General features: G+C 44.2%; 3 protein-coding genes across 21 annotated transcripts in view; 2 read left to right on the top strand and 1 right to left on the bottom strand.

The window, feature by feature from the left end:
* Positions 1 to 15,223, bottom strand: part of ZNF280D (zinc finger protein 280D) — a 35,291-nt gene extending 20,068 nt beyond the window's left edge. The window contains exons 1-8 of one of the 5 annotated variants that reach the window (XM_079953145.1): positions 15,085 to 15,207; positions 13,866 to 13,949; positions 7,107 to 7,252; positions 6,344 to 6,409; positions 5,948 to 6,246; positions 4,461 to 4,548; positions 3,622 to 3,645; positions 597 to 728 (exon numbers count right to left, since the gene is read on the bottom strand). In XM_079953145.1, coding sequence (XP_079809271.1) covers positions 597 to 728; positions 3,622 to 3,645; positions 4,461 to 4,548; positions 5,948 to 6,246; positions 6,344 to 6,409; positions 7,107 to 7,245 — 748 coding nt within the window. In that variant the 5' untranslated portion in view covers positions 7,246 to 7,252; positions 13,866 to 13,949; positions 15,085 to 15,207. Of the gene's footprint in view, positions 1 to 596; positions 729 to 3,621; positions 3,646 to 4,460; positions 4,549 to 5,947; positions 6,247 to 6,343; positions 6,410 to 7,101; positions 7,253 to 13,865; positions 14,088 to 15,084 lie in introns of those variants that run through there. The other 4 variants (XM_079953144.1, XM_079953147.1, XM_079953146.1 and 1 more) reach the window with 4 other exon arrangements.
* TEX9 (testis expressed 9) overlaps positions 1 to 27,019 on the top strand; it is a 119,095-nt gene that overhangs the window by 68,466 nt on the left and 23,610 nt on the right. The gene's annotated exons all lie outside the window — the stretch shown is intronic.
* The window catches only part of TCF12 (transcription factor 12), a 143,315-nt gene continuing 139,460 nt past the window's right edge, over positions 23,165 to 27,019 (top strand). For 2 of the 15 annotated variants that reach the window (XM_079953265.1, XM_079953253.1), the window contains exons 1-3: positions 23,284 to 23,755; positions 24,572 to 24,707; positions 25,495 to 25,567. In XM_079953265.1, the coding sequence (XP_079809391.1) occupies positions 24,588 to 24,707; positions 25,495 to 25,567 (193 nt within the window). In that variant the 5' untranslated portion in view covers positions 23,284 to 23,755; positions 24,572 to 24,587. Of the gene's footprint in view, positions 23,215 to 23,281; positions 23,756 to 24,022; positions 24,139 to 24,571; positions 24,708 to 25,494; positions 25,568 to 27,019 lie in introns of those variants that run through there. The other 13 variants (XM_079953268.1, XM_079953263.1, XM_079953261.1 and 10 more) reach the window with 13 other exon arrangements.

Below are 27,019 nucleotides of genomic sequence, written 5' to 3'. Positions count from 1 at the left end.
TCAGCTGAGGATGGTGCTGAAGTGACTGCAAAGTGACATACAGGCCACCAGCAACACCCTCCCACAAAGAAGTTTTGAAAGTAGTTTATTTTAATGCTCCCATCTGTGTTTCAGGGGCCGCTGGGTCCTCACAGGTTCTGTTCACAAGAGCTCAGGGTGTGCACCTCCACCCCAGCTGCCCAGTCCACCAAGGGGGTGCAACACTTGTCCCGCCCTGGGTGCTAGAAACCCATGCTACGCCACTGGATCCCCAGTTGGGGTGCCCTCTCTGTGGAAGCCTCCCACCTTTGCCTGGGGCAAGGGAGCGGTACCTGCCGGTCTCTGGCTTCCTAGCTCCAATGCCCCAGGTTTCTACACCTACATTACATGTTCTCTCATTGTTCTAGAAAGTTATTATTACATTTTTAAACAGTCACTCTTTGCACCAAAAATTGTGGAATTCTTCTTGGACTGGGAAAGTTGCCGCACCAATGTACCACGTAATGACACTAAATTTTTCCTGTAAAGACCATTTGTTCTGTTTTTTAAAAAAACATTTCTGATATATCTCTTCATGAAAATGCTGTAACAGCTGGGACAATAAGACGCTTCCCTACCTCTCTGAAGCAATGATGTGTCATTTGGAGATATAACTGAAGGTGAATCACTTCCAGAAACTGCCTCATCAGCCTTGGCCTTTTTTGGATTAATACTGTGAGCTTCAGAAGTGGAAGGACGCTTGGACAGGCCTACAAATAGTTTTGAAAATTAAGTAAGTCTTAATTTAATATACTATTGCTAAAACCAACCCAAGCAAGCCTTGACTTGTTTTCTTCTGCAATACTCTGATTCCAGCTGCTTCAAGCTGCAGAGTCCTTCAAGGTATGGTAGAATTAGGAGGATCACTGCCTTTGTGGAGGAGTAAAAGTCCTCTAACCTTGACTAACATCTTAAAGCAGGAAATCAGCACCCCAGAAATGAGTACAATCGTCAACAAAAATGGCACAACCCATAAAACCGTATTTTGCAAGGTCACTGTGAGCAGAGTTATCAAGTCATAACAACTGTGCAAAATGTTATTTGTTTGAATTAATTAAATTTGATTGTTTTATTAGCTTTAGGACAAACATGCCATTCAGCATCAGTAGATGTATCAAGAGTTTATTCAAGACAGAAGCACGTAATTTGGTAAACTGTTATTTTTACTGAGCAGGCACTAGCAGATGATTTAAAAGATCACAATGCAATGCAAGAGAACAAGGAAAGGAGGAAACAAGGCTTCAAGAACATTGATCCAAAGCTTTTTAGGAATTTAAAAGTGAAAACCAGCATCTTGAATCATAACCAGTTAATGTGCTAGTTCACTGACATGTGCTCCATCTACTACTCCACTGTGAGACAGCCTGCTACATTCAACTCTAGCTGAAGTTTCTGACTAGTCCAAGGCTGTCCAAGGCAAAGGACATTGCAAGGTTTTGGAGGCTATCACCAGGTGAAAGTCTGCTGTGATCTGAGCTTTACAAAGAGAGATGCACTTTTCCCACCAGACAAAAGTTGGTGCAGCTGTTCCTACCCAGAGGCAGAGCAACCTGCTCCAGCACCCAGAACGGTGCTCGTCCGAGGTGCTGCCGATTGGGTGTCGGCATTTTGACACCCCCCCCCCTTTGGAATGGCACCCAGAGCGGAACACCCCTGCTCCTACCCACTGAAACAATCCAGTAACAAATTCAGGAGCTCCTCATGCTTTCAAGAAGGCCCAGAAGGGCTGAATCCAGTTAATCCAGTAACCATGATTACTTCAGCCTTCACCAGTAGGCCCATATCCAGTTTTCAGCCATGTCTCGAATTCAAAGCAATACTGAGGTTGCAGGAGCCTGCCTTACTGTTGTTGTCGTTGTTCAAGTTATATACCACACTTTGTCTGAGTTTCACAGGGTTGTTTAGAGTATAAAAATACAAAATACACAACATAATAACAAACTAAACAAAAAACCCTTCAGTTTAAAAGGCTGCAGACTGCTTAATTAGCCAACGGCCTGGGCGAAGAGGAATGTTTTTGCCTGGTGCCTAAAGATATGTAACGAAGGTGCCAGGTGAGCCTTCACAAACAGGAGCTGCTTCAGAAAAAAATGTATTGTGTTGTTGCCCCCTGGACCTTCCCCCCGGACCTTCCATGGAGGAGGCACACAAAGAAGGGCCTCAGATGCAGTGTTAGAAACTCAGATATACAATCTAATTGCCAAATGGCACCTTAAACCGGTGCCTATGCAGAATGACCAGCAAGGGTTCTTAAAAGATCTTAAAATATCAGCTGGGTCTGTACTGGGGCAGGAGAGGGGTTCTGCTAGATACAGTGATCCCACATTGTTTACAACTTTAAATGTTTGTAATAAAACCTTCAACTTGGCTTAGTAGCTAATAGGTGCCCAGTTCAGATTTTTCACACTGGTGTAATATGCGTAAACCTGGATGTCTCACTGAGCTGCTGCATTTTGCACTCTCTGTAGTTTCCAAGTCAGGCACAAAAGTAGCCCTACACAGAGTGCTTCTACAGTAGTCTAATTGTGATGTTACTAATGCATGGACCACTGCAGTAAAGCTATCACTATCTAGCAAAGGCTAATTAGTTCACCTGGGCCTCTAGGGAAAGCAATGGATCCAGGAGCACTCCCAAAGGATGCACCTGCTCCTTCAGAGAGTGCAACTCCATCCAAAACAGGTATATAACTTAATGCCTGGACCTGGGAACCACCCTTCCATATGGTCTCCACCTTATTACATCCAGCTGCAGCCTCTGGATGCAGTCCTCATCCAACCCATGCACAGCGTCTCCTGAAACAAAAGTTCTAAAGAAATGGAGCTGACCATCATCAACATATTGGTGACATCTTCTCTCAAATGCTATAGCTATTAAATTGCACTGTGGACAAAATTGTGCCCTGCAGCACCACACAAATCAACTGCCAAAGGGCCAGGGCACAGTCACCCAATACTACTCTCTGGAACCAACCCTGTAGGAGTGAAACCACCATAAAATGGCTCCTAACACATGGAGATAGTGCAGGAGGATGTCACCGTAAAGTCAAGGATCCCAAAAGCAACTCAGTAATGCAGAAGATTCCACAGGGTTGAACTCTCGCTATTCCTCTTCCAAAGAAAGTCATCCATCAAGAAAGCCAAGGTTGATTCTGTCTCAAAACAAGGCATGAACCCAGACTAGTGACCAGGAAGTAGTTAGAATAAACCTCTGGGCCCAGGATGGTTTTTTTCCAGGACTGGATACACCACCACCACCTTCAAGGTTTTCCCTCAGTAATTTGTATTCAGAAGCATGCTGTCTCTAATTCTGAAGGTGAAATATAGCCATTATCACAAGGAGCTTACATGGCTGAATGCTCCTCCACAAATAAAATAAAAATAAATTAGCACCATGTAGAAAACTGGCCACTTAGGAAGTCTGGTTCTAATCTGGCCTTCCTCAAAGTTTTTTCCCCCATATGGAAGAGCCATCAGTTATGAGAAGTCTGCAGATGGAGGTTTGCATGGTTTAGCATCTCAGTTGGAACTAGACAAGCAGCAGGCAAGTATAATAAACTTAGAACGACGTATCAGTAGCACGCTAGCAAAGAAATAAATACTCACATGTGACTGCATATATACATGGTGCTGGGAAATAAATAAATAAACAGAATCACACCTGGAAATGGCAGGAGAGTCCTTGTGGCTCACAAGAAAAGCCTCCCCGGAGCCAGAGGAGGACGTCAGTGAAGGCAGATGAAGCCCTCAAAAGACCTAAGGTGCAGCGGGGCTTTGTTCAGGCTGCTCAGCCTCCCTACCTAATAGCTGATGTGTGGCGAAGCACAGCAGCTGCCACCCACCACTTTCCCACATGTCCTCTTACTGGCCCCAGAGCTTCAACTCTAATTGAAGAGAGAGTTGTATGGAAAAGGAGCTGTAGAGCAGGGGGAAATAGGCATTTAGAGGCTTTTTAGAGGGCGCTCCCCAATTTATGCAATTTCATTTATGTGTGTGGGCACCCGGAACATAACCTCTGTGTAAGGGGGGGGGGCTGCAAAGCTAAGGAGGAAGTCTAAAATAAAGATGCCTTATGTTCAAAAACCTTGCAGACAATGCCTATCAGAAGACCAGCAACTCCATCATCAAAACACCTCTTCAAGAATACAGTCAAGTGCCAGAATAAGGATTTCAATGTCTGTTTTTATATTAGTTATACTTATGGAGGCTCAAGCAATCCTCTTTACTTCGAGGATCATTACAACTATGTCCAATAAGCCTTAATTTATCATTATGATCCTAGTGCACCAAATGTGTGCACCATTTAAAAAGCGCCTCTCCTCTCCCCCCCAAAAAACAGGAAAACACATTTTATTGGTTGTTTTGGCAATGCTTCTTTTTTCTTTTTATTATAGATTTGCTTTTAATGATATGAATAATAAACTTTGGAAATGTAGTAGTCATACCTGTTATAGTCACTGCAGATCCACTCTGAGTTACTCCTGAATTTTGCCTTAAACCAAAAGCTACAGGCAAAGGATTATTCGGTATAACCTGTGAAGAATTTGTTAATTAGCTCAGCTGTAATATTCCAATTAGTAATCTATTTTTGGGTTATCTTTTCAAAAACAACACTTAATGCTACCTTCATAAGCATAAATTCAGTAAGGTTTTAAAAAATAATCAAAGTAATTAGGAATGTTTGTGTTGGATAGGTAAATCAACCAAATCCAAATCCAAATCTAACTAAATATGTCACCCAATTTCTGCAAAGAAATATTTTCCTTTCTGTAGAAGTCTGTACAAATCACAGCTTGTATTCTAAGATTCAGTCAGAAAATTGCCTTGTCCTTCATTCTTATATCCTGATGCATTACTGCCCTGGATCTTTGTTCATTCATCGATAGTTCAATGGTCCCATATGCCAGATGGCACCCTTTTATACATAAAATACTTTACTGATAACCCTGAAGAATGGCAACTACTGAAATAATAGATTTGACTAACCTAACTAGATTGATCTGTCCTGGGAAGAGCGGGGAAAAGTTGGGATTTCATTTTTTGTTTTTTTTATCTTTTTTGTAATGGCTGTGTGGGTGTACACACACACACACACACACACACACACACAGTCTGATGGGACCTCTCTTACTTCCTTTCTTAGAACTCATTGCTTCCAAGAAGTCTTTGGCAAAACCTCTTAATTCTCATATCCAATGTAACTGAGTCTGCAAATTAAACCCAACATTTGCAACTGAAAGGACTGAAAATCTACCTATAAAATACTGGGAGCACATCTTTGAAAGGAGGCAAACATTTAATCAGTCCTCACTAGCTCTGCAATTTAGGATCAGGGAGGAGTGAAGAATGTGTCATGGACTTTTGAAACTTTGGTTTCAGATGATGCATGCTCATGGCAGAGAAGAGATCATATTATAGGACATCTCCCTCCTATGCAAAAGAAAAAGGGAGGGGGGAATGCCATCTGCAATTTTTATGAGATCTTGTAATGATTTGTTTGCTTTTAAATTGGCAGCCTGATCTCTCTAAGTCAATTAAATGTTTTAATTAATTAAACATTGCAACTCTAAAATCTATAAAAGTCAAAGAGAAGGAAACTACAGTCCTCCAGAAAACTCTAATTCCCATCAGCCTCAGTCAGCATGACTAATGGGTAAGAGATTATAGGATACAAGCCATATGAATAGTCATGATTACTATTATAAGAACATTAAAGAATTTTGTTTTAAAAGTCTTGAAGAGTTCAACTTTTGATCAGTTTGCTTTCCCAAATTACTGTTACTGAACATGCTAATTTTCAGGCAAAGCTATGCTGTGTCAGCAAAACCAAATGACTTTCAGAGCTTTTAATGAGTACTGTTATGCCAGCACTGTTCAGTTAAACAATAAAAGAAAACCCCTCTTTGAATAAAATAAAAGGGTCAATTCTCACCCGATTTAATGATACTGGTTGTGCTGTTACTGTGGCCACTGGCCTGGATGGAGACTGAGCCATTACAGGTATGCCGAGGTTCCTTGCTAATGATTGAGTGGTGGCAGATATATTGATAGGCTGAGATATTCCAGTGCTTGCATTGGCTGCTTCCTGCAGTGATGAACACCCAGAAAGAGGTCTTTGCAAGACCTGAGAGGTTCCTGAAACGTTACTGACCCTTGGCTGAGGCTGAACAGCTAGAGTACTAGTTACAGGTCTTGTTGCAGAGGGAAACCCTGGAGAAACAGCCACAGCACCTGCCACAAAGAATTATGAAATATATTAAACTCCACCACATTCAGACTATAAGGAGTTCAGTTTTACAAAGTCACCAGACTGAGTACATCAGAATACCTCTTTTTGGTGCACCATTCTGCATTCCAATCCGTGATGAACTGGGATTGACTCTGTTCAATATATCTGTTTAAAAGTGAGAGTTGTTTAAGTCTGTTAATTAGTTCAACTAGAAAGTAAGGAGATGTAAAATATACTTGTGCGAACATATGGAAGAGAATGCAAACAAATCAAGCTACTCCTCACCATGAAGTTACAGCAATTCTAAAATAAGTGCCCAAATGTTTGGCAATCTTCACACAAGTAAAGCCGGTTGCTAAATTCCTTTCAAATACGCCCTAAGAATGAAGCAGGACAATCATAGCCATGTCCTCTTCAGTAAGCCTGTCAATTAAAGTATCTTTATCTTACAGTTTTTACCACACACACATACAGCTATGCAGTTGGGTTTCCCAAAACATCTCCAACACTTGCTAAAAAATTAAAACTTGTATGAGCAAGTCATTCATTAAAATGGGATACTAAGAGCTTGGATTGTGCCAGTTGTGTAAGCCTTTATCTCAACTATCAAAATAAGGGTGCAACTGCACACTTAATTAAAAGTAAATTATGCTGAAGTCAGAAATATGGACATGATCAGGTTCCAATCATCCACTGTGAGTTACAGAGAAAAGCAAAATCATTCTGGTAGTTGTTCAGAAATCACTTATTTTGGGGCACTCTTCATTTATAACAAGGTGCCAGAAAACCCTCAACTGGAACAGATGCATTCATTATAAGACATATCACTAAGAGCAGTATTTTTCAAAAAATGTCACCTTACAGGTATTGGATGGTTTAGAGCTCAGGATCTCCCCGACAAATATGGGTTCGTCATCATCATCATCCACAACAATTGGTTTCACTTTCTGTTGCCATGGCTCAAGCTCTTCCTCTTCGCATTCCATAAATAGCTCTGCCATCGTGGCACTAGATAACAAATAATAGTTTTGTGTAAACCACTTAGAGGTTTTATGTAAGCCACTTGGAGGTTCTAATGATTAAGAGGTATATAAACCATGTAAAATAAAACAAAACCTATTAATAAACAAATACAAAAAAAATTAAGAAGATTAATAACCACCAGATTAAGTGTATGTCTCTTGAGGGCAAGTGCAACTCCATCTAGAAAAGGCAATCTGCCCAATTCCCAGAACCAGGAACTACCCACCCACAAGGCCTCTGTAATGTCAAAATCCCCCCCCCCCAGCTTATTGGCCCTCATCCAGCCAACCACTGAATCCAGGCACCAGTGCAGGGCTTGCATAGTCACACCCAACTCAGAGAAAGAGAGATGGGCCTATTGATGCAAATTGATGGCACCACATTCTCAATCTACTAATGATGCTCCAAACACATTCATATAGATGTTGAACAGCTCTGGGGTCAAAATGATACCTGTAACATCTCACAGAGCAACTGCCAAGGAGATGAAGTGCAGCAACCCAATGAAACTGTCCTATAGGTAGCAGTGGAACCAGTGCAACACCACTTCCAACCCAAAACTCAGTCTAAGATACCGTGGTCAATGGTATCAAAAGCTACCACAAGATTTGAACAGAAGCAAGAGGGTTGTACACTTCCCCCCAAAAGATTATTCACTAGGGCAACCAAGGCTAACACAGTCTTGAAACCAGGGATATTAAACTGCAATAGATGAAGGCAACAAGTTTCCTGCACCTGCTCAAGTACCTTCCCAAGAAAGAGTGCATTTGTGACGGGTTGTGGTGATCATAAACCTCTGCATCCAGGATATTCTGTTTCTTTCCAGAAGCAGCCTTGCTATCTCCTCATTTCACAAGTTATACATTGTCTCTGCCTCAGGTAAGTAAGAGCAGGTTTATCACAACAAATATTGGCCAGGTCTCTACTGTAGAGCTTAAGGCTTAATAACTATATGTTGACAAGCCATACTTTGGAACATAGGAAGCTGCCTTATACAAAATGAGATCACTGGTCCATCTAAATTCTGTATTGTCTACACAGCTTTCCAGGGTTTCAGACACAGAACTTCTCTAACTACTGATTCCAGGGATTGAAACAGCTGAACACAAACCTTACACACAACAAATGAGTGGTGGTCCCTTGAAAAACACTCAGGTGGGTAGGGCAGTTTGCATGCAGCAAAGAGAAGGATAAACAAGATGAATTTTAACAGGGAGAAATGTAAAGTATTGTACTTGGGCAAAAAAAATGAGAGGCACAAATACAAGATGGGTGACACCTGGTTTGAGAGCAGTACATGTGGAAAGGATCTAGGAGTCTTGGTTGACCACAAACTTGACATGAGCCAACAGTGTGACGCGACAGCTAAAAAAGCCAATGCAATTCTGGGCTGCATCAATAGTATAGCATCTAGATCAAGGGAGGTAATAGTGCCACTGTATTCTGCTCTGGTCAGACCTCACCTGGAGTACTGTGTCCAGTTCTGGGCACCACAGTTCAAGAAGGACACTGACAAACTGGAACGTGTCCAGAGGAGGGCAACCAAAATGGTCAAAGGCCTGGAAACGATGCCTTATGAGGAACGGCTAAGGGAGCTGGGCATGTTTAGCCTGGAGAAGAGAAGGTTAAGGGGTGATATGATAGCCATGTTCAAATATATAAAAGGATGTCACATAGAGGAGGGAGAAAGGTTGTTTTCTGCTGCTCCAGAGAAGCAGACACGGAGCAATGGTTCCAAACTACAAGAAAGAAGATTCCACCTAAACATTAGGAAGAACTTCCTGACAGTAAGAGCTGTTTGACAGTGGAATTTGCTGCCAAGGAGTGTGGTGGAGTCTCCTTCTTTGGAGGTCTTTAAGCAGAGGTTTGACAACCATATGTCAGGAGTGCTCTGATGGTGTTTCCTGCTTGGCAGGGGGTTGGACTCGATGGCCCTTGTGGTCTCTTCCAACTCTATGATTCTATGATTCTATGAAACAGAAAGGTAGTGAAATCTTTTTTTATAGCAGAGGACCAGCAAATCTAAACAAGGCAGTCAGCTGAATTAAATTCTTCAACAAAAGTAAAATCAGAACATATTTAATAATTATTGTTACAAAAGTTGAGTGCCTCCCCCCCTCTCTGCCAAGCAGTGGCAAGAGCCCATGGGGTTCTAGGAACTCACCCAGGATCTGTGATCCTTTGGAGAAATGAGACACCGCAGAGACTGTTGTAGCTTGAAGAAATATGGTTTATCCACCAATTTACACCTTCAGTCTGAATGGGGAAAGTCCAGATCTTACTGATCATTTCAAGTGGGGCTTGTCCACACCGCAGGGCAGCCCTGGAATCCAAGGAATCTCCCCCAGCCTGCCTGCAGCCAGCCTGCCCACAGGTGGATCCCAGTCTTTCTTCCTCCTCCTCCTCCCCAGAACCTCTTGCTACCAGACTCCCTTTTCCTCAAATACAGAGTTACCATGGCAACCTTCCTTACCCCAGTCTCTGTTCACATCTCAGGGCAGGGGGGAAGGACAGTCATTTTGTATTGCCAATGACTCTCAATTGTTTCTTAATGGCCTTAGCTTGGCCAGGTTCCTCTGCAGTTTGTATTTCTCCCTTCACATCCCAAATAATCAAAATCCTACCATTTATTAATTTTAGGGGGTGGGGTCCCACTCCCAAATCTATAACATTATTTTAGTAGCACCCAAGGTAGCCAATGGCAGGAATGATTTTAAATTACAATAAAACAATTTTAAATGAAGCAACGTTTTTATCGAAGTCAACAGTTACTTAATGAAAGCTTGAGATAAATAAAGCTGAGAACATCTGAAAACATAACTACAGTCAGGGAAGAAGATCCCTAAATGAAACTGAAAAATTTTGTGATTTTCTGTTAAATCCATTACTCCAGCAAGGTGGAAGCATCTTTTAAGGTAATAGCTGATGCGGTGGGATCAGTGCTCGGAAAACAACAGTAATCTAAAAAAAGCCAACAGCCACCACCACCACCACCACTGTAACAACATACCATCTTTGTTAGAATTCACAACACAGTGTAAAAATCTAAGAGTTACAGAACTCTTCTGCCTAGATTTTTTGAAATGAAAAAAAAATGTTTACCTGAAAGAACTGCACTAAGCTCCTCTCTACAACTTGCTAAAAATGCCAGTGGACGAATCCTTAACATTATGTTTAACATTGTGTGTAAGGTATTAGGATCTCAGGTTGCACAGGAACAAAGCAAAGGAGCTAAAAATATAAGAACCGATAGTTAGCTTTGCCTGTCCTTTTGCTATCACTGACTAGAGCATACAAATCACATGAGGAAAAGCAAAGTGCAACTGTTACATTACAAATGTTAACGTCCTTCTTAAACAATGTAATGTGGACTCCTTTGCTTTGGATCAAGTGTTCTGTGTGCGTTTTTTTAAATATAATTTTTTCCATATAAGCAGCACAGTGCTGTATCTCCCCAAGTGCTCTGTCTGTCTTACAAATGATGGGAGAGTTCCGATTAGTGCTAAAAAGCTGCCTTCAATGATCTGACTATGGAAGGTCTGACAGGCTACACTATTATTACAAACTACCTTACTGACTGAGACTTTCTTTAAAAGCACACACACTCGTTCAATATTCAGTCTGTTACAGTTACACAATAAAAGTAACCTAAGGCTGCAGTCCTGTTTGCTAGGCCTCTCCAAATGCTTGTCTTTCAATGTTTTGGACTACATCTCCCATCAGTCCTTGCCAGTATGGCCAATGGTCAAGGATGATGGGAATTTTAGTCCAGCAGCATCTGTAGAGCCACATGTTTCCCAGTCCCAAATAAAACATTACTGACTGAAAACAGCAAAGAGTGTTTTCAGATAGAGTCAGATAGTTATGCCTGAACTGGACCAATTTTAAATTAAACAGTTTTGTTTTAGCAATAAAACAACACTTCCAATCAGTAACTTGAATGTCTTAAGACTGTAAGGTGTTTTGTTTATATGTATGTGCTCAGTTTAACTTCAATTCCTTAGTTCTTGTGAGGGTGCCATCAGCAGACTCAATGTTTTGTTCGCATATCTTCAGATTTAAGATGGAAATGGATTTCATACAGCTGGTAGTGTATGAGAAGAAAGAGGCCCCCTGCATTTTTTTTTCACACAAGAGAAAGGTTATTCCATGATTTCTATAATAATCTTATGTTAATAACTCAGGATTTTTAAATATTGCCTTTGAAATATTGAATTTCCTTTTGTATTTATAAATAGTGTTGGTCATTTGTTATGCAATTTTAAAGATTTATTGTGTTTCAATGATTTTAATGTATACTGACTTGGTTGTTTTACGAGTTAAATATTCTTATAAATAAAACTAATTTTCAGAAGCTATTTGATTAAGCAACAAACAGAATGGAAGGATATGGGCATAATGCTTGTTCCACGTTTAATAAAGTCTAGTGTACAGGCCAAGGGAAGTAATAGGACCACTCCATTTCCTCTTGTCACGCCCCACCTAGAGTACTGTGTCCAGTTTTGAACATCACAATTAAAGGACACTGACAAGTTAGAATGTGTGCAGAGGAGGGTGGCCAACAAGCTCAAGGGTATGACTTCCGGAGGGAATCGGCTCTGCTGAGGACGGGTCTTACAGCGCCGGCGACGCGGGGACCCTTAGAAACCGCAGGCACGGAAGCCTGCGGACTTGGTGACTCGGTGGGCACCTTTAAGCGCCTTCCCCGACCCACGAAGAGCCTTTTTAAAGGCTACAGAGAGGGTACGGGGAGTGGCATGGTGCTGTGAGTAGACCGCTACTTCAACGGAGCGTAGCCGCAAGCCATGGCCGGAGAGCGCTGACTTTTTTCCCAAAATTCGGACTGGAAAATAAACAACCCGTGAGTAGATTGGAATCTGGACTTTAAAATTTATACCTTTGAATTTGGTACAATCGGGGGATGTGCTAAAGGGAAGTCCGCACCCCCCCTACCTACAAACGATCTAAAGCAAGGATTGGAGAACTAAGGTGGAGAGTATTGTTTTTGCTGTCAGATAAAAGATACTTCAATGAATTTGACAGAAGAAGTCTTTGTGCTGGAGAGAAAGTGAGGAATTTTGGAAGCTTTTGTGTAAACCCCCCCCCCCCCAGAGTGTCCTGTGCGTAAGCCGGAGGAAAAAGAATAAGGAGTTTGACAGCTGTCAAAGGAGCTGTCAAACGGGCGGTTAAAGTTAAGAACTTTGTTACTTAAAAACTCTCTGAATTAAAAGTGTTGCATTTGAACTGAGGTGGTTGGAAACAACGTAGCTATAAACAATAAGTAACGGACTGTTGGAAAAGGACTATCAAGTAATTGGAATCCCCCTAGGGGGAACTAGAGACATTACAATGGCTGCAGAGGGAAAAATACTGGCAGAGATAGAAAAAATGTTTTTTCTTGTGGGAATCCTGCAAGAGCAGAGTACGGCTATGAACAAAGAACTTATGACCTTGAATTCTAAAACAAACAACTCTGCTGAATGCATAAAGGATTTGACTAATAAGAAATCTGCAGCTGAACCAGAAGAGACATTTTTGGAACAGGTGGAGAGGAAAGAAGGAGTGGAAAAGGAAAATACCAATCAGAAGCCTATATTGTCAGGAAATAAAGAAGATCTTCGGATTACAAATCTGCGAAAGATGAGAAAGATGAAGGAGGAAGTCCCTGGAGTACCTGGAATTCTGGAATTTAAAAGAATAAAGAAATATGATTGGGACTTCCTCTTTGAGTATGGGAGATCAGCTGACCTTTTGCAGCAACTGCTTTTAAGTATTTTGGATGGAAGAAAACTTGGTGTGACTGCGACTGAACTCCTTCGAGACCTGAGGACCAACAAAAAGGGTTACCAACAAAATCGGCGGAGAGAGACTGACAGAGACTTGAAGGCCTCGGATGTGAGGAATCCGGGCTAGGAACTGTTTCTGTGGACATAAGGGATGGAAACCGGGGTAGGGAGGGAGGGGAGAACAGAATTTCAAAATTTTATGATTTTTGTATTTGGCCATTATGACATATAATTAAAATATAAAGGGAGAAATTCGTGGGAGGGAAATTAGGTCGACCTTAGAAAAAAGATTTAATGTTTATAAGAGAATTGGATAAGTTAAATGTGGACAAGTAAAAAGAGTTAAGTTTTAAAAATAATAATAATATGTTAAAGATGAGAGATAAGAGCCTGCTGAATTAATTATTGGAATTGGGATGTATGAAGAGGGGGTGGGGGGAAGTCAAGGAAAGAGGGTAAAGAAAGTAAGAGTATGAAATTATATATGTTTTGTTTTTGTTGTGTGTGTGTGTATAAAATGTGAAAACCTAATAAAAATTTTTATATAAAAAAAAAAAACAAGCTCAAGGGTATGGAAATCAAGCCTTATGAGGAATTGAGGGACTTGCATATGCTTAGCCTAGAGAAGACTGAGAGGTGGTATGATCACCATCTTCAAATATCTAGAAGACTGTCACATAAAAGATGAAGCAAGTCTTGTTTTCAGTTGCTGCAGAGGGTAGAACACACACCAATGGATTCAAATTTCAAGAGAAGAGATTCAAAATAAACATTAGGAACTGCCTGAGCTGTTTGACAGTGGAACAGACTACCTTGGAAGATGGTGGGCTCTCCTTCATCGGAGGCTCTTAAAACAGGTGGATGACCATCTGCCAGAGATTCTTCAGATGTGATTCCTGTGCTGCAGGTAGTTGGACAAGATGACACTGTAGGTCTCCTCCAACTGTACAAATATGAGATTCTATAAATCCTATTTATTGAACTGAGATGGCTACAAACGGTTGTCTATCCTAGGATCACATTGAAGAAGTAGTGTTCCAAGTGTAGCAGCATCTGGGGAGAGCTGAAAGCTTGTTCCTGGCCTTTATTTTTTTCTCATGTGAACTCACCACCACCACCCCTTTCCTGGGAAAGTCTGCTATGAAAAACAACAAGCACGTGTACAGTGGTACCTCTGGTTACGTACTTAATTTGTTCTGGAGGTCCGTTCTTAACCTGAAGACCACTTTAACTAATGGGGCCTCCGGCTGCCGCCGCCGCCATGCGATTTCTGTTCTCATCCTGAAGCAAAGTTCTTAACCCGAGGTACTATTTCTGGGTTAACAGAGTCTGTAACCTGAAGCGTATGTAACCTGAGGTACCACTGTAACTAACCCACTTCCAACAGCCCATTATTCAACAAGAGTAGACCTATCTTAACCCCTCAGCCTTCTCCATCAAACTAAGGCTCCCTGCTGCTTTTGCTACACGGACTCAGCAAGCCTTTCTTCCAGTTCCTCCTGGGACAAGGTCTCCTAGAGCAGGGGCTGGCCCTGAGGAGAGAAAAGGCCCTGCGCGCAGAAAGCTAGCCGCTTAGCGCCCGCCGCTTCCTTCCCAGCACACCAGCATGCCCTTTGTGTGAAAGCGGTGCAGCCCCGACCCTGCTTGGGTCTGGGCCCGAGATGCTGCGCGGAGGGCCGCCGCCCCCCTTCCCCCCCCCCCCGGGCCTCCAGCCCTCTCCCCATCCCCAGAGGGAGCTTCCCGCCAAACCAGGCCCGGCCCTCGCCCGCCTCCCCTCGCCGGCCGCTGGACCCACCCCCCTCGCCAGGCGAAACCCAGGCCAGGCCTCACAGCCGCCCCGCAGGCAGGCAGGCAGGCCCGCCGAGGAGGCCTGCCTAAGCCACGGGGTCACCGCCAGGCCGGGCTTCCCTCCCAGCCAAGATGGCGGCGGCGGCGGCGGCGGCCTCGTCGGCAACAATCCCTCCTGAGGGACCACCGTGAGGGAGAGCAGGCCCGGGCCGGGCGGGCGAGGGAGGGAGGGAAGGGGCTTACCGTGCTGCGCCCGAGGAAGGAGGAGGCGCGGGGCGGGCGGAGGGGAGGCGGCGCGCGGGCCGCCCTGGAGGGTGGAGGAAAGAGCGGGGCAGGCCGAGCCTGTGGAGGCGCCGCGGCGGCAGCAGCAGCAGCAGCGACGACGGAGGCAGCGCCGCCTCCAACTCCTCCTCCTCCTGCTCCTCCTCCTTCGCGGCCTCCTGGCGGCGGGCGCGCGAGGGGCGTGGCGTGAGGCCGCCGGGCCGCCCTCCGCTCCCCTCAGGGCGGCCGCAGTCCCTGGCGAGAGCGGAGGCAGCTCCGGGTACCAGCCGCTGGGAGAGGCGAGGAGGGCGGCCCTCCCTTCTTTCCCCCTCCGGAGGCCGAATAACGCGAGAGGAAGGCGCTGTCGACGCAGCGCGGAGGGTTTTAGGCTGCGGAACTGGCCGCCACAAGACGGGGGAGTGGGGCGCGTCGAGCGGTGCCGGATTTACGTATAAGCTAAACAAGCTATAGCTTCGGGTCCCACTCTCTTGGGGACCCCAAAAAAATTTAAAGGGGAAAAAACTGGATGTACATTTCCAAAATATAAGATAAAAAACAAATTACAAAAAAACTACATGCAGCAACATGTTTATGTTGTGTAGGTTCCTATGATGTAAGTAATGGGCCCCGCCTGCTAGCCTGCTCCCTAAAATATCACTAGTTTGCTCATTTCTATATAAGGTATAGGGTGACTACATTCTGCATGGACTGGTTGCATGGCAACATGGGCAAATGGCTTTAGATACCTATGAGGTCCATAAATTGCCATATAGCATATATTCAACTCAAAAAAACAGCAACAATTTGTTGTTGACAAAGGACAGCTGGGCATATAAAGGGCACCATTACCTTCAGTAGCTTAGGGCCTCATCAAACCTAAATCCAGTCCTGGGGGTGTGTGATGATGGCGGCTGAAATATACTCGGAGTTGAGAGTGGATTTCATGCTCATTAGTCCGCTCATAGTGGTGAGGAGGAATGGAAGTTCCCCCAGAATATCTGCTTTATATACATTATTTACACAATGGGCCCCACGTGATTGGCTAATTCTGGGATTCTCCTGTAGGCCAATCAGGTTGCGGATTCACTTCCACCTGGAGCTGGATTGGGTGGCTCCTGTGGACAAATCAGACTGCTGCCTTCTGGATCCTATTGTTCTAGGACCAGACTGCTGCATTCTGAATCCTATTGTTCTAGGACCAATCAGACTGCTGCATTTTGGATCCTATTCAACACAGTATATAACAGCGGCCAACTTGGAGGGCTTTATAAAGGGGTGAGGCAAAAGTCATGGGGGACAAAGGCTATCGGGGACAAATAACTCGGACACACGACTGCTTTTGAGCGTGTCTCTTGCTCATGGGCTTCCCATAATGGGCACCTGGTTGGTCCCTGTGGATGCCGGACTGAATGGCCCCTTTCGCCTGATCTGGCAGCCGTGCACTTCTCATGCGCTCTCAGAGGCACTGACTCTGCTTGCCAGGCTAAACCTGTTGAATTGCCTGCCAGGCGACTGTCCAAAGCATAGGAGCCCTGCTGCCAGGAATGCCACATTCACTTGGGACTCTTCCTTTTGTGACTGCTATCTTGTTCTACACACCCACCCAGGACACAACACTCCCTTCTGGCTTGGGGAAAGTGAAAACACATGAAGAGAAACCTCAATCCCCCCCCCCGCCGCCGCCCTCATCCCTTGTATAAAGCATCCCAAATGGCTGAATGGCTGCCTTTTGTGCCCTTAAACCTCTTGGGCTCACGTTTGCAGCCTGATTCAGCTACAGGCCTCCACTCAGATTAACTCTCCTCTTAAAATCTGTATTATTTTAATTAAATAAACCAGCTAGTTGATGGAATTTACTCTGTTTCCTTCCCTTGCAACCTTTCTTTTTGTGCAAAGGATTTTTCAACACTGCCTCAGGAAGCTGGTTCTGGACATTTGGGCAGATGGAGTGGAGATGTCAAACTTCTGCAACACATAGATACTTATCTAAGTTTGACAATGCTTTAAAATGTCGTATTTATTCATATTTTTCATGTGAAAGCTATTCGTATACTTTACTTGAATCCAGGATTACCCACCAGATCTGCCAATCCCCAAAATTAGTTTTTTCAGAAGACCATGTTCAAGTCAGTGGAAAAGAGCTCATCACTTTGACAATTGAAGACAGGCTAATATTTTATTTTTCAGCCAGCTGATAAGGCTAGAGAAATGGCAGGAAAGGGTGGCAGCATTATTTTTTCTGAGGCTGCTTTCCATTCAGAATTGTTACATCAGGGAACAACTGTAACTTATACTCTCAACAAGTCACATATTTTCTGGGACAAGGAGTGTCTGAATGAGAGAAAGAGAAAAAGCAGCACAGATTTTTCTGACATAAATTCTGTTTGTTAAGGCATTCCACTTTATAACTCTTAATTTGCTCTTTATTTCAATTGCGACTATTTCACAAGCTGCTATGGTTTTCTGTAGCATGCCCCTCCTGGAAACTACAGCATATAAAAGGTTAGGGTGTCAATTGAGAGATAGCCTTTTCCCCTTTTATTTATTTTTAGCTTGCTAGCTTTGTAATGGACAATGATGCTTAGCTGATGAGTTTAGCTGAAGATGCTTGCTTAATGGCTTCTGAACACTTGCTGTTTGTCAATGAATGCCAGTGACTGGTGACTGCTGACATAGATGGGATGTACGGTAAATATAATAAAGCATTTTAATCACATATGGAGATAAGTTGTGGATATTATTTGGAGCCACCATACCTGCACTGCATTCTAACAAATTTCAGGCTCCCTGCACTCTTCTTGCCCCCACAAAATAATCTCAGTCCCAAAAGTTGATTTTTCAAAATTATTTTACTGAGGTTCATTAAAGATACATGTCAAGAAGTACAATTAACACAAAGAAAAAACAATAAACTGAATAAAATGCAAACTATTAACTATTCAGGTGGCCAGCCCAGGGTGTAGCTATGCAGCAGTAAGAAAAAAAAAGGTCAATTGCACTGGAGAAATACCTTCAATTAGCAAAGTATGGTGTGTATGATCAATAAAGCATTAATCTCTCTCAATCAACACCCACTGCTCTAATTACCCAAATTTGACCATCAATAACGACTGGCACATTTATATTGCTTTGGTTGGTTTTTTTGTTTTTTTTCCTCATGAGATTTCACATAGGAAAAAGCAAGTATCATAAAAGAACTATTCAAAATAATGAAGAAAGCCTACTATTCTGTTGCTATGGAATGGTGAGAGGAGATGAGTGGCTGCCACAATGGATGCTTGTTCCTTCCAGTGTTGCTGAGCCATTATCGCTTCTTAGTATTCTGGGAAGCTGCAGGCTATAAAGCAAGCCAGATGATGACTAGGGCACAAGTGATACAAGTCTTGTTTTGACGTTGCCCAAACACCAGTTAGGGCACATAATTGTGCTTACCATGCTGCAGTACAGGTGGCAAAGATGACACATTTTGCAAACTGCACTGCATCCTCAAATAGGCAGCCAGCGGAACACTTTCAGTCAGTCCAACTCCCAGTATGGGGAAGAACCCGTGTTATCCTTAAGGACCCATTAGCTATACTTTTGGTGGATAAAGCCACTCTACTTTCAAGAGAACTTGACTGTGGTTGTTGCAGTTCCAACTGAAGTATTAAATGCCAAGCCATTCAATCAGGAAACAGTTTAAGAAATCACCAATTTCTTTGTATCAGGTAAAATGCTGTTCCTTCCATCTGTGCTAAAACTATTATTATTTATTATTATTTTTATCTCACCCTTCCTTCCAAAGGAGCCCAGGACAGCAAATGCACAAATGATAAATAAATCTTAAAATATTCCCAATGCTAATTACACAGAAAGAAGTTGCTTACATGGACATTATGGGATGAAAGCGGGGAGTGCTTACAGCATCTTGATTTTGATGGACAGTTCAACTGCTTTGCTTTCATTTTCATTTATACAGACAAAATCATTTGCAAAGGACATAGCACTGATATTTAAGAGATCTGGTCCATTTGCAGTACATATGTTCCATGCACATGTTCCATGGCTGACATCAACACTCAGCTAACAATGGCAACTAGTGACAGAAGCAAAGTTGAATAATGGGGCAATGTATAAATGCTTATATATAGGTGCTTATGGGTCATTCCTTATATCTGAAGCTCCCTCAAAAAAATCTAACAAAGCCTGCTTTTCATTTGGAAGTGGAAAAGGCCAAGTTCTTTGGAAGAACTTAAATGGGCGAGAATCAGTTACTATACAATGAGAAATAGTGCAGTGTTATTTATTTCACTAAAGGTTAGTTTGTCATTTGTAACCTTTAATGAGTCCATGGATCCTACAGATTAGGGCTGCAAACCCCTATACTCAGTTTCCTGGATACAAGCCTCACTGCACTCAATGAGACTTAACTTTTGAGTAGATATTTATAGTATTGTGCTGCACGACTACAGTTGTGTGCATACTTAGTTGGGAATACATCCCTCAGACGTTAGAATTGCTCAAGATTGGGTTGTGCATAGCTGTTTTTAATTTTCTGTTAATTATCTATAGATATTTGCTCATGCTGGTGGCCAAGACGCTGTAGACATTTTGTCATCTCGCTTTTTGACGATGCAGTGACTTATTGATTGGTACCGTTGCCTCATCCATCACTGGCACACACTTGACTCAAAAGGTAGTGACACATTTGATTTCCTTCCACCCCCACGTTGCACAAAGGCTTAGAGCAGACTATTAAAAATAATGTACTGCCTGTATGTGAAGCAAATACTGTTGTCATCGTTACTTAAACCTTTTTATGCACCAATCCTAAAAATGCTGACATGCCTATGCTGGTAAAATTGATGTGTCTGTACCAGAGCAAGTAGATGTAAGATGACATTGATGTGTTTTTTTCCTTTCTTTGTGTCATGCCCCACACTACCTCCTGTGGCACATGTAAATCACCTCCAGTAACATGCAAGCTCTTGAATTTGTGCAAATACTCTTTACATTAATTTCTGTTTATCACATTTTTATCCCATACTTCTTTCAAGCTCAGAGCAACATATGTAGGAGGTTGTCTCATTTTATGTTCACAACAACCTCAGGGTCAGAGCTAAGGGTCTGAATATACACAATATGCTAGCTGCACTGTACATAAACAACCTTCAGTTATTTTGGTGGACCAGAAATAAAGACTTGAATGACTAAGATGAAATAAAGTAACTAACAGAATTAATACTTCTAAAACCACTTAATGATCTAACCCCCACTGCTGTCAATGCATGAAATCTGTTGCTATTGCATCCCTGATAGCTGACCATCCCCTCTCTGCAAATAAAGCTCTACCTTTCTTCAAGGTAGGCTGCTCACTGTTGAACAACTCTTACAATCACACCATTCTTCCTGTTTTGTTTATCTCCTTTTTCCTGCATTTTAAGTCATTCATTCGGTTCCTACCAACTGGATCAATGGAAAACCTATTTGCTCCATCATTTATGTGAGAGCCCTTGAACTACAGGTATTTGAAGCTTCTTTTCCAGGCTCAACACACCCAACACCTTCAACCTTTCCTCATTGTGACTTAGTCTCCAAGTCCCCCTCACCATCTTTGTTGCTCTGCCATCACATTTGCTTTAATGTTGTATGCTTGTGCATTTTAAAGCCCTGCTATGTTAAAAGAAATTTGGAAGGATAAGATGCAAATATCTTAAGTATTTTGTTGTACCTTTTAAAAAAAACTAATTTAAAGTAACTCATCCTTGGTGATTCCTGTTTGAGTGAAAGCCAGCACAAAGAGTTGCCATCACACACACAGCCCGCCCCCCTCAGGGCTGCTATGCCTTGGGGAGATTTGTGCAGACTATAAGAACCATGGCCAAACAGATGCACATGTATGCTGAGTACAGCACCCCCACCCCCAGTGATTCTTAGATAAGGTAAAGGTAAAGGTAAAGGTACCCCTGCCCGTACGGGCCAGTCTTGACAGACTCTGGGGTTGTGCGCCCATCTCACTTAAGAGGCCAGGGGCCAGCGCTGTCCAGAGACACTTCTGGGTCACGTGGCCAGCGTGACATCGCTGCTCTGGCCAGAGCCAGAGCCAGAGCCAGAGCCGCACACGGAAACGCCGTTTACCTTCCCGCTGGTAAGCGGTCCCTATTTATCTACTTGCACCCGGAGGTGCTTTCGAACTGCTAGGTTGGCAGGCGCTGGGACCCAGCAGCGGGAGCGCACCCCGCCGCAGGGATTCGAACCGCCGACCTTTCGATCGGCAAGCCCTAGGCGCTGAGGCTTTAACCCACAGCGCCACCTGCGTCCCCTGATTCTTAGATAACTGTCATTCAAATACATTTTGCCTTGGACAATGGAGATAGAACATAGCCATTGTGGCTAATAGACACTGATAGCCTTATCCTCCATGAATTTGTCTAATCCTCTTTTAAAGCCATCCAATGGGATCACTACCTCTTGTGGGAACTAATTCTACACATTAGTTTAAGTATGCACTGTGTGAAGTACTTGTCTCTGTCCTAAATCTTCCTACCATGTATAATTCTATACACCTCTTATGTCTCCTCTAACTCACCTTTCTTCTAAACTAAAAAGCCCCATATGTTGCAACTTTGTCCTCCTGATAATTTTGGTTGCCCTTTTCTGAACCCTTTCCAGCTCACACAATATCCATTCTGAGGTGAAGTGACCAGAACTGTACATACTTTTATTTTCAGTTCCTTTCCTAATGATTCTTAATGTGGAGTCTGCCTTTTTTCAGCTGCTGTACAATGGACGCAGGTGGCGCTGTGGGTTAAAGCCTCGGCGCCTAGGGCTTGCAGATCGAAAGGTCGGCGGTTCGAATCCCTGCGGCGGGGTGCGCTCCCGCTGCTCGGTCCCAGCGCCTGCCAACCTAGCAGTTCGAAAGCACCTCCGGGTGCAAGTAGATAAATAGGGACCGCTTACCAGCGGGAAGGTAAACGGTGTTTCCGTGTGCGGCTCTGGCTCGCCAGAGCAGCGATGTCACGCTGGCCACGTGACCCGGAAGTGTCTCCGGACAGCGCTGGCCCCTGGCCTCTTGAGTGAGATGGGCGCACAACCCCAGAGTCTGTCAAGACTGGCCCGTACGGGCAGGGGTACCTTTACCTTTACCTTACAATGGATCAACATCTACATCGGAGTATCTACTACAACCCCAGTGTTTTATTCCTGGGGAGGCACCACCAGTTCAGACCCTATGAGCATATATGTGAAACTAGGATTCTTTGCCCCAGGTCCAGCCCTTTACACTTGTTTGCATTGAGTTGTATTTGTCATTTTACTTCCTGTCCAGCCAGTTAGGAGAAATCCTTTTGGAGTTGCTTGCAATCCCTTTTCGTACTTTGTCAAAAGCTTTTTGTAAGTCTAAGGACACATAGTAAGCTATCAACATGCTTATTGACATTCCCAAAGGCATCTAAAGGGTTAGTGAAGAAGCTGTGGTGGCTCAATAATTCTGTTTTTAATATTGCTTTCCAGCCTATAATTGGGGAACTTTTGGCCATTCAGATGCGGCTGAACAAGAACTCCAATCTTTCCTTCCCATGGTTGCTGGGGCGAATGGGAGTTGTAGTTCTGCAACACCCAGAGGGCCAAACGATTCCTTTTTGAAAATTGATGCCACTTTATGGAGGCTGATCTTAAGGATAAATTGCATGTTTTTGTTACAAAGCCAACAGGAGAAGTCGAAGCAACACAGCATCTGGTGGAGCCTCCAGGACCCGGCTATTCTGAGGGAGCCACAAGGCTCGGGGTTGTTTTCCTCGGCTGGCCCTCTAGAAAGAAGCGAAGCCTCCCCTTCCCGCCAAGAATCAAGACTGAGGCAGCCGGTTTGTTCCGGAACTCTTGAGCCGGAGTGAAAACTCCGCGCCCCTCTTCGGTGCCTTTACGCGGGGCAAGTCCCGTTGCGCCCAGAGCCGCGCTTACTCCCGAGGAAGCCGGCTGGAGACCAGGTCCCTGAAGCGCGCCTGCGGGAGGAAGTAGCGCCGGGGCCGCCCGCCCACCTGGGCTTCCTGGCTCCTCGGCGCCCGCTTCTTCGCTCGCTGAGGGGAGACGAGGCCGACGGCCGGAGAAGAAGCGCCCGCTTTCTCCCTGCTCCAGGTCTTTACCTCACAGAGACTAAGTGAGGGCCGCTGGCCTTATTAAGGCGGCGGCGGCGGCGGCGGCGGCACTCGTCAGGCAGAGAAGGGTTAATCGCCGCCGCGCTCTTCGCGGCGCTGCTGCTGAGGTTGCTGCCGCCGCCGCCGCCAAGCGCGGAGGGATACAGAGCAGGAACCTTGAACGTGGCGGTGCTGAGGCCCCGAAGCCCAAAAATGTCTGCCTGAGGGGAGGCCCCGCAAGTTCCGTCGAGACGGGGCGGGGGAGCAAGAAAGGCAGACCGGCAGGAGGGGGAAGGAAAGGGAGGCCACGGGCGGCAGTCGACGGAGCGGCCGAGCGCGAAGAGGGCAGGAGGAAGAAAGAAAAGGACGGACGGGCTGAGGGAGAGGAGAGCGCGCGGCATTCTCGCCCCTCCGCTCCGTCTTCCTCCGCTGCTGCTGCTGCTTCTCTCCTGACTGACTCCGGGGCGGTGGCGACGCTGCTGCCGCCGCCGCCTTAGAAGGAGAAGAGCCACTTGGACCCGGGCAGCGGGGCCGGGAACCGGGTAAAGGCAGGCAGGCGTCGCGGAGGGAGCGGGAGAAGCGGGCAGGGGTTGGGGACCGAGGGGAAGGGAAGCCGGTGGCGGCCGGAGGGGGCTCCCTCCCCGCTCGGAGGGAGGAGAAGCGGGGACGCGCACGGCCCGGGGCGCGCGCCTGGGCAGTATCGCGCCCTGTTTTGGGAGGCGGGCAGGAGACCCCCTCTCGGCGCGGGGGCGGCAGGGCTGCTCCTCTGGCTCTTCCGCGCAGGCCCCTCCGCGCCCCCGCTCCCGCCTAGTGGCCCCTGTACCTGCACGCGCGCCGCCTTCTCCAGTTCCCTTTCCCGCGAGAAACCCCTGAAACTTCGGGTTCCTGGCGGCGCTTCGCTGGCGCGGAAGTGGCTGGCGGAGAGGTGGGCGAGAGACTTATTGTTCGCAGCCTCGTCGAGGGGAGGGAGTCGAGCGCCTGCCCGCCCGCCTTTCCGTCGGCCCCGCCGCTCACTTCCCCGCTTTGCCTCCGCTTCGGCGCTCTTGGCTCTTCCCCTTCTGGGCTGCTCCTGTTAGGCATCCCCTCTTGCCCGGGCTTCCACTCAGTGGCGCGCCTTTCTTCCCCAAGGCGAGGATTAAATTATGTGGATGCGAACATCTCTGGGATGGAGGAGGGAGGGAGGAAAGAAACTTCCACGGAGTTGGCTGTGCTGCTGCTGCTGCTGCTTTTGGGTGCCTTTGAGATGCGGGGGAAAGAAGAATGATCTTTGGCTTTGCGAGGGGCTGCTCAAGGCTGAGGATGCCGTCCTCCTTGTTTTGCTTAACGCGCCTCTTCCTTTCCCTTTTGTTGCCGCTTAGGACTCTCCGTAAGTGGATGAAGATGAATCCTCAGCAGCAGCGGATGGCCGCGATAGGGACAGACAAGGAATTGAGCGACCTGCTGGACTTCAGCGCGGTAGGATATTCTTCGAAGTCTTCTTATGGCTTCTCCACGGTAAAGCGGACCGAGAAGTGGGGCAGCTGCGTGCAGGGCTTGGTTGCTTCTGGCTCAGCCAAAGGGGAAACTTGGATGTAATAAGTAGACTCCCGTATTGAAGGCTCTGGGTCAGTCATCTTAACTGGTTAAAATCCAGCTGACCCATAGATAGCCATTGGATAGCTTTTCTCGTTTGTTTTCCACAGATAGCTCAAAGGGTGTTTGTTTTTTTCTGTAAAAATGCAGTGTAGGTAATGGGGAGGGGGACCCCAAGCAGCTTAATCCTAATCCTATTTGCTCAGAAGAGTGGGACCTGCCTTCATGTATCCATAATTAGGGCTGAAGTCTCAGTTCAATTCTGCGCATGTTTGCTCAGAAGTAAACCTCACTGAGTTGAATTGGACTTACTCCCAGGTAAGTCTGTGTAGGATTGCAGCCCTAGTATCTTTATTCCTGTTTTGCGCTGTAATATTAGATTGGAAGCAAGTCATGATGTCCCACAATGTCTTACATTATTATTTTTTAAAGCAAGTGTATTTTATGAAAGTAAAATACAGAATACTTACTTGGCTTTGTTAGGTTATCCTGCACTTGTAGTATTTTGACCAATAGGCCTATTATATTGAGTAATAAACTGACCTTAAAAATTGTACCACTAATTCTCTGTGTTATGAAACATTTTTAAGCACAGTTAATGCTATTAATTTTTCTATGAATGTATTCCCAGCCTTTTTACATTCCAAATATACATAACTGAATTAGTTTTCATTCCATGCTGACTGAAATGCATCCACTTGTTTTGCAGATGTTTTCTCCACCTCTTAATAGTGGGAAAACTAGACCAACAACACTAGGAAGCAGCCAGTTCAGTGGATCAGGTAAGAGGCAGCTGAAAAACATAAAAGTTCAAGAGCAATGCTGTTGTATTATGTTATATATAAAATCTTAATTTGTATACGACAAACTTTTGTGGATGAAATATATAGTTTTCAAGGAGTTAAAACAAATGCGGTGTAAACACTTTAAAAATGAATTAGTTTTCTGCTGGAATCTCTAGTTTGTTGATGCTGTGGAATGAGTTTAAAGGTTAATTCAATTGAGAATATTGGGTTTGCAGGAAGACAGGTGTTTGTGAAAATGTGGATATTCATTTTTTTGTCAGTAATTTGGGATTATATTTCTTTTGAATTTTAAAAAACTTTTAGTAACTTAAGTAACACTAACATAAATTCCAAATATTGAAGTTGAAAGCCTTTTGTGTAATTTATACAAAATTAAGGCATAAAGCAAGACTAGAATAAAGTACAGCTAAATAGGGAAAACAGTGCTTTGTTTCTAGAGTTCACCTGGTCAAATTAAGTAGGAAAAGAGAGGCATATGTAAAATGTATATTGACCAGATTGACCAGATGTGTATTTATATGTGCATAAACCATTTAAATTGGGAGATGAAGTATTTGCTGAGGAAATAAAATTTGAAATTGAGTTGTATTGAAGATGATGTTTTTCTTTAAAAATGCTGTAAATTGTAATGGCAGCAGTGCAGAGCTGTTATTCTGTGTTCAGTGCTCCTAGAACCTTGTGCCTAAAACTTGTTTTCTGGCATTCTTCTCTCTCCTGCATATGTTACGTATATTTTCATATCCTACTTTAAATTCACAGTAGGTATAATTGAGCTGCAGATTTAAAATAGATGACTATTTTAGTTTGACCAGTGTAGAATGATATGAGATTGCATTATTGGAAAGCATTTTTGGAGAATTGTGTTGATCTGTTGTACTTGTTGTCTTGTTGCATTTTTATTTGTGTTGACTTCTAATTGTCAGGGGTAATCTAGTAAGTATTTCCATAATCTAACTGGGAATCTGAGTCTTGTCCTTCCTCACAAATCTTTGGTATTCTATCTAAACTTGAATTACCCAAGGAGATTAACTTCTGAATGGATAAAAAGCAAGCAGGTCTGTCTACTAGTTTTGAGTCTTTTAATATTGTTGCAGCAAAGTCTGAATTAAACTCTCAGCAGGTATTGTTGAATGAAAATTAATATTTAGATTGCTGTTGGATAATTTTAAAAAGGTTTTGATATATTTCATAATAGACCAGTGTAGACATAATGCTTCCTGGTGTATAATCATAGTGAAGTGATTTGGAGTGCCTTGTGTGCTTGCAGTTTTCTTTGTCATGTGGACATTTCTTCCCCTACTTCATTTAAGAAATAACTATTAATAGCATTGTATCTACATCAGTGATATTGTTAATCATAGTTAAGCCAAACATAACTTTCAAACTTGTAACTATGGTTATTGGACTGCTGTTGGATAAAGAAACATA

The sequence above is a fragment of the Podarcis cretensis genome (genome assembly GCF_951804945.1).
Source record: "Podarcis cretensis genome assembly, chromosome: 14".
NCBI lineage: Eukaryota > Metazoa > Chordata > Lepidosauria > Squamata > Lacertidae > Podarcis > Podarcis cretensis.
The sequence above is the reverse complement of the archived record's forward strand: the minus strand, read 5'-3'. Positions and strand labels throughout refer to the sequence as shown.